Here is a 7,666-nt window from a genome sequence, read left to right on the forward strand (position 1 = left end):
GGTCCGGCAAGAGCAAATCACCTGTTGACCATGTTCAATGCTGAATGCTCCCACTGGGCTCAATTACCTGAGGGCCCCAGGATAGCTAGAGGGACTGTCCTGAACCCCAACCAACCCTGCCTCTGTAGAGGGTTAGAAAGAGCCTGAGTCAGGAACATGGAGCTGTCTGGGGCTGCCCTTTCCCCAGCCATCAGGAAACATTAATCCTTGGTTGAAGGGAAACTGCTAGTACTGATCTGTTAGTCTAAATGACATCCAAACAAGAGTTCTGCCCTTTAAGAGCAAAGAAACCGCAAAAAACAAAACCCATCCATTGCTAATTAGAGATCAGAGTCTGGGAGGTGTTTTCTTTCCCCCCCGACAGCAGGGTTCTCACCACGCACTCTTCTCTGCCTGTTTTCCCGACCCTCACAGGACATCCGAAAGAGACCGTTCAGCAAGGAACAGAGCCAAAAAGAGTGACTCCATTCAGCTTGTCTCATCTGCCTGAGCCTCAAAGCCTGGGCCTCAGGTCTGGCTCCTGCAGCCTCCCCAGAAATATCCACATCGGCAGAAACCAGATCCTCAGAAAAAGCACCACACAGACTAACAGCCACACCCCAGGGGTATCTGACGAGCTTGTCCCAGGGCCTGAGAAAGAGCAGGTGGGCCAGAGCAGTGAGCCCCCCCAGGCACCGACGGGCCCCCGGGACGCTGCCCTTGATCTGGACAGAGCTTTCATCCCCCCACCAGAGGCCTTCCGGGACACCCAGCCAGAGCAGCGTGGGCAACGCGGCCTGCCCAGACAGCCAGGGGAGCTGAGTCCCAGGCTCCAGGTCCACACATCACTCAGCCTCCAGCAAAAAAGGGAGACCACTTCAGAGGCCATGTCCCAGAAAGCCAGTGAGGAAGGCTCAACCGGGGAACCTGGACAACCTCGGCCTCCTCCAGCTGTGTCCTCTCAGAATGCAAAAGCTGAAGATGTTCCTGTCCCATCAGAGGGGGATCCAAATGCCCGGCTGCCTCCCCTCACAGCCCCTAAGCCACGGAAGCTGCCACCAAATATTGTTCTGAAGAGCAGCCGGGGTGGTTTCCACAGTGATCCCCAGAACCGGCTGTCTTGCCACTCGGAGGCTGGCCCTGGAGACTCGGGCCCCACCTCGTCATCACTGCAGGAGCAGAGGAGAGCACGCAGGGAAGCGCTGGAGAAGCTGGGGCTGCCCCAGGACCAAGATGAGGCCAGCACCCACTTAAGTAAGCCCTCCATCTGGCTTAGGGAGACTCGCACTCAGGCCCCCTCCCCGGCTCCACCTGTGGTTCCAGCTCAGGTCTCAGCAGCGACAGGAAAGGCTCCAGCACTTGCACCAATGTGGGGACCTTCTCCAGTGAAAGCTCCGGGTCCGGCTCCAGCTCAGCCATCTTCTCCAGGCAATGTTTTGGTTCCTGCCCAGGAACCCACTCCAGGGAAAGTTCCAGCTGACAAATCCATGCCAATTCCTATCCCTAAGGCCCCAGAGGCAAATAGTCCCCTCACTCAGCCGAAGCCAGACTCTGGGCTGACTCTCCAGGAGAGCAGCATCCCTGGCCTGAGACAGATGAACTTCAAGTCCAACACGCTGGAGCGTTCAGGCGTGGGGCTGAGCAGCTACCTCTCAGCAGAGAAAGATTGCAGCCCCAAAACCAGCACCTCTCTGGGAAAAGGCTCCTTCTTGGACAAGATCTCACACAAGGTCTTGCGTAACTCGCGGCCGCGCCCGGCCTCCTTGGGCACCAGGAAGGACTTCGAGGGTATCCAGGTGGGCAAGTTGGCCGACCCGGAGCATGAGCTGGGTTCCAAGCACCTGTCTTACCAAGGACAGAGCCGTGACATGCTGCCTCGATCCCACTGTGTCAGTGTCAAGATCTCCCCAAAAGGTGTGTCTGATGAAAAAAGAAGGGAGGCTCTCAAGAAGCTGGGCCTGTTGAAGAAGTAGGCACTGGCCACCAGCACCCCCACACACCCCTCCCGCACCCCGTTATTCGAGAAGAGACCCAGGGCTCCACTTAGTCTACCCCCCCTCACAAGTCAGGGGCTGGGCAGGGGTCGGCTTCTCTGCAGTGTCCTCTTCTCTCCAAGGGAGAGATTGGAGCACACATTTATATTCAGAGTGGCTGTACCAATGAGTGCCTGCGTGAACCACCCTGAAGATGATTTCCACAGGAGGGTGTGTGTGTGTGGTATAGGCTGTGTCTATCACTGAAGCTGTTTATATGACACAGAGTCATTGCTCAGAATTCCTCACTTGTTGGAAACTTTCTTACATCGGGTAGAGCTCAGCCAAGCCAGAACTGAGTGCAGAGGGGTGGCTAAGCCTGAGAAAAAAAAAGTCAAATGGGACAATGGATGTACCCGTGACACTAGGCAAATGCAGGATCACATGAAATGTGGGTCTCCCAGAACCCCTGCAGTGGGTGGAGACTGGCACAGACCTTGCTGGATTCCCCTCTCACTTCTGGCCTCCCGGATAGGGGCCTGCGGCCAAGAGGAGTTGGTTTGTTATCTCATCATCTGCTGGGCTTCTCTCTGTCCCTAGTCCCAAGGACCAGACACATCCCTGTCACTAAAAACTCTTGGTTGACTGATACCAGGAGAGCTCTTGCTGGCCTGAGAAGTCAGGATGAGTGCCCACACTGTACACCTCCACTGGAGAGGACTTTGTCTGTGGGCTTGTTAAATTCAGTAATAAACTACGGTGGTCTCTGACTCTGATGTGCCTATCCTTCCTGCTCTGGATCTCAGTCTGCACAGTGACCCCAGGGCTGGGCCAACAGTGAGATGGGAGCCCAAGCCCAGAGGCTTTGTAAATTCCGAGGGACTCTTACAGGCCTTTGTCTACACGATTGCAAGTTGTTTTTTGATTTCCTCAATTCCTATGGAAAATCAGCACAGTGCCTTCTCTGCTAATTATTCATAGAATATCAGAGCTGGGAGGGGCCTTAGAGACACTCTAGTCCCACCCTGTTGGGGAAGGGAAGTGACTCATCGTGGTCACTCTGCTGTTTAGCAACAGAACTGAGATCAGAGCTGGAGCGCCTGAGGCCGCTCCCATGCCGCATGCCCCTCCCCTCCAGCAGCCCCTTTGTCCCTCCACTCAGCAACCAGCAAAGGTCCAACCCTAAAGCTCTTCAAGATCTAAAGTGTCTTCCGAAACATCAGAGATTAAACGTTGTTCAGGATCGTATTTAGTGTTGTGGGTTTTTACTTCGTTTGGGAAAGTAGCAATATAATAACTCATTTTTAATCCCAAATTCCCTGACCAAGTTATGCACCTTGAGCACATGCTGGAAGAGCGTACTGTGGGTAGGTGGTGTGGGCTTGTGAAAACAAGCCTGGAGATCAGACATGGCTGGGCGTGACCCCTGCTTCCCCTTAAGAAATTAATGTTATTCAGAGACGTGACCTGGTTGGAGTCCAAGGTCCCCAGATGTGAGAGGCAGATAAAGGGAACCGGGTTGAAAGAGTGCCCTTTAGGTCTGCTGAGCGTTTCTGGGCTGTGTCCTTAGGGACCCAGCACATCAAGGCTCAGTATCTCTGCAAGTGGTGAGGAGGTTAAGGTAAGGACAACAAATGGCTGCGCCCTGCTATGGCATGTGGGATGTGGTTGTGACAGTTTCTATGTACACTCTCTCTCACACACACACCCAAAAGCTGATGCCTTACTCCTGGCCCTGGGTGAGGACCTAGCCTGTCACAGCCGATAGGGTCACCCATGACTGTCTGAGCCACATCTTATCACAGACACTCCCCAGAGAGAGAAGACCCCCCTCCTGCAATACTGGTCAGACATGCTGTATTTGGTTGAACTGCTTCCCAAGACACAACCTAAAGGATGCTCACTTTATTATTTATTAATTTCCCTGATAAATAGGGAAACTTGGGACCAGCTATAAAGTAAGACTCGGTAGGAATCTGGGGCCTTGGCATTAACACAAGCCTCACTAGCAGGTTAGTCAGGGCCACATCCTGTTAAATCCCACTCCCTGGTGAAGGCAATTTCTCTCCCAGACAAAGCAGAGTTACACACAGCCTGCCCTCCTGCTCTGTATTCTCATCCTGCCTGGTTCCCCAAGTCACCCAATTTGAGATACTCCGTCCCCTTGTTATTTAAAGATACCATGCTTCCCCATGTCCTTGGCCTTCAAAGAGCATGTTTTGCTCTAAGGATGGTCTTTGGGATTCAAGAATAGGATAATAAATCCAAACCTGGTTGTCCTCATTTTGAAGAGCATCAAGCATCAGGTGAGGACATCCACCGTCCTGAGTTGTATCCATCTTCCTGTCCCAGGTAGGACTGCTCTTCATTCAGCTAGAACTGATTGGGGGAGAGGTGAAAGTGGGGTCAGGGTTGTTCTTATCCCCTTTGAAGGATTTTAGGCAGAAATACGAGTTTAAAAACCACAGTGACAACTCTACTTTCACGTGGCCTTATTTCTCCACTATCCCCTGCCTGCTGTAGTCTTGCTGCTGCCAGAAACAAACCATCTGCCAAATACAGGAGCTGGCCCCTCCTCAGCCTAGCCCTCTAGGTGGGGTCTGTGCCCTCAGATGCATTGGCAGCCACTCCTCTGAATCACCACTCATATACCACCCTGAGAGTTCTCCAGGCCCACGCACTATCGTACACAGAGGTCAAGGGATGGACTCAGTCACCTCTTAGGTGACCCCCTCCATAGTGGGAATTGTGGTATGACAGATGCCACCCTGGGGGTACGTAGGTGTGCAAAAGTTGGTGTTTATTGCATGCAAGAAGAGCAAGTGAAAGACTGGAGAGCAGGCCCTACTTGACGTTATGAGTTAGAGCTGGAGGTGAAGAATTTGAATATGTGTAAATATGTGAGATGGACCACTTCATCCTCGATCCATGATCATTTTGTAGGAAGAAAAGGATCATACTGTCAGAATATGAAGCTGTAGGTTCATAAACTAGAGGAGGGGGAGAACCAGGGGCATGGGCAGGAGAAAGCACGTCTACCGCAATCAGAATCTAAGAAGGAAGGCAGATACAGTGCTCCCATGCTCTTTTCTTCACGTGAGTGACTATGGAGCCTATAGATCTGGGCTCAGGTTACCTCCATCACTTACCAATGAGGGAACCGTGGGGATGACACTTTAATTTTTGAACCTCAGAGTTCTCATCTGTAAAATGGGTATAATAATACCAGGCTTTCAAGATTATTAAGATGAACAAGTGATATAAAAAATCTAAAGCTTAGTGCTTGACATAGCATAGATAGTCGATAAATGACAGAATTATTCCTTCTGGGTCTTATTCCTTCCTTCTCAAAGGGAGCAAATGTAGACAGGGTTGGCAGCCAAGAGCTCACCCAGTTCAGCTCTGAAGAAATCGGAGAGAGCTTGCTGCAGATAAAAGTCCAAATTAACAAGTAGGCTTTGGCATGCTCTCCAAGTGACTCAACTTCATCCAAGCCGTGAGTCCCGGAACTTGAAAACAAAGGGATCAGAGTGAATATGGTGTTTCTGTCTCCATGAAGGCTGAACCAGCTATTTCCAGCTTCTCTATCCCCAAACCCAGATTGCCATTTATCATCAATCTCTTGTTGTCCATGACCATAGAGTTTACTTCTGTTTGCTTCCTTTAACTTCTTTTTACTGTGGTTCAGGGAACTATATGATGCTCTATAGTTATTTATTTTTCAAATGGAGGGAAAGAATAAACATAACAGGAGGGAACTCTGGCTAAAAATCAGGAAGAGACAGAGGTTTCAAGATTCCTGGGGCATTTTCTAAAATAAGGTAGGCATCTTTCAAGAATGAGTCAGGCATCCGTTAGCAGGAGGAAAGAAGGTATATTGGGCGAACTCTCCAAATCCTTTTGATATGAGGGCCCTATGAACTGGAGGAGTCATCACCAGCATCACCATCCCCCCCACCACCATCATCACCATCACTGACTTAGCATACAAGTGAGGTGAAAACAGATGATGTTCTAAATCCCACCCATCATTCCCTCTTGCTCATTGCCTATCTGGAGCATTGTCACTTGCCATGTATCCAGAGTTCAAAATAATCTGAAAAGAACTTATAACAGGAATGAACCCCATGGAAGCAATAGCAATACTTACCTGTTACAGTTGTTATGAGCATAGAATCAAACGAGATAATACATATAAAAAGCACTTAGCACATTGCTCAGTAAATGGACTCTATTAACGTTATCATCATATACATATTTAATTCAGATACCAAATGGGTCCCCCTTGAGGACTGGATTAATCCTAGCCTGCACCTAAATTCCTCAACCTGAAACAGTCAAAAGCCCTCACCATCAATCCTCCTGTGTTCCCTCTACATCTGTGGTGCTGCTTCTGGGCCTCCCCCCACCTGCCCACCCTTCCACCCCACACACTGCCCACCCCACAGCATCTTCACTGTCCCTAGAGCCCAGGCCTTTAACTGATTCCCAAGGGAAATCAAGTTTAAGCATTTTGTCGCTTTCTGAGCTTCTAACTGAAGATTGAGTGGGAGATGCCAAGGGACCGAACATGAGGCACAGAGCCTACCACCACCTCTGTGTCACCCTTTTTTCCCTCTCTGTCCCTTCTGGTGTGTTACAGCGCTCCCAGGAAACTCTCACCTCCATCCACACTCAGGGCCCCTCATGCTCTGAGCATTTGCCGCGAGAGACTTTTCAAAACATTTCTTATCCATGAATAGGGGTGTCTCGTTGAAATGAGCTCTGGAGACTGCAGTGTTCTCTAGTTCCTTACCTTCACCCTTGAAAGCTGGGGGGTGGGCTGGGGCACGGAGAGTCTACAGCACAAGATGGCTTGTGACATCTACGCTTCCAACTCACACCGACCCCACTACATTCTTCCCAAGGGCTTCAGCAGGGCCTCCTTTGGATAGCTCCTTGCTCCATGGATAAGCAGAGAAGTTTGGTCCTCTCTTCCAGTGACACCCCACCCTACTTTTTCAGGCAGGGGCTCTTCTGTGTTAGCCAAGGCCCCAGGTAAGTGTTGTGGGCTGTGGGAATGTCATTTAGCTGGTTAGTTCAAATATGGTATCATTAGCATTTTAGGGTGATTTTGCTGACTTAAAAAAATTGAGATGTTTTATTTGGTGGACAAAACTGAGGACTTAAGCCCAGGATGTAACCTCTCAGATAGCTCTGAGAGATTGCTCTGAAGAGGTAAGGGAGGAACCAGGATATACAGGAGTTTTTGCAACAAAGACCAGGTAGTTAGAACACCAAAAAATTACTGTTAATTAAAGAAAACCAGACATCTCAAGTTAAGGGATTTAGCACTTTTCTATGTATGGGAAGATGTAAGAGTCTGGACTCACTAATATCATTCCTTTGATATGCACCTCAGCTATCTGGGGCCAGTATCCTGTGCTTTCTCAACCTGAGTCTCCTCAGGGTGCATCCCTGGGGGGTGGTTGCAGTGATGACTGCTTGGTGGTGGGCAGCCTGTTTCCATCTTGAGTCTCCTCAGGGCCCACCTTCAGGGATGGCTGTAATGTGATGGCTTGATGGCTACAGCATCCTTTGTTTACTGATATGGCAGGCAAATTTTTCACTGAGATTTGAAATCAGGCACAATTCTAGACCCGATCTTCTGCCATCCCACCTCCACCTTGAGAGGCAGGGATTGCCCTGTGCCTCTGACATCACCCACTGGTAAG

At 50.2% G+C, this 7,666-nt stretch overlaps 1 protein-coding gene across 6 annotated transcripts in view; it reads left to right on the plus strand.

Annotated features, from left to right (window-relative positions):
* Positions 1–2,722, plus strand: part of C1H1orf116 (chromosome 1 C1orf116 homolog) — a 38,022-nt gene extending 35,300 nt beyond the window's left edge. For all 6 annotated transcript variants that reach the window (XM_032606883.1, XM_032606873.1, XM_032606866.1 and 3 more), the window contains one exon: positions 415–2,722. In XM_032606883.1, coding sequence (XP_032462774.1) covers positions 415–1,952 — 1,538 coding nt within the window. In that variant the 3' untranslated portion in view covers positions 1,953–2,722. The remainder of the gene's footprint in view (positions 1–414) is intronic.
* The last annotated feature ends 4,944 nt before the right edge of the window (positions 2,723–7,666 follow it).

Source organism: Phocoena sinus, chromosome 1 (genome assembly GCF_008692025.1).
Source record: "Phocoena sinus isolate mPhoSin1 chromosome 1, mPhoSin1.pri, whole genome shotgun sequence".
Taxonomy (NCBI): Eukaryota; Metazoa; Chordata; class Mammalia; order Artiodactyla; family Phocoenidae; genus Phocoena; species Phocoena sinus.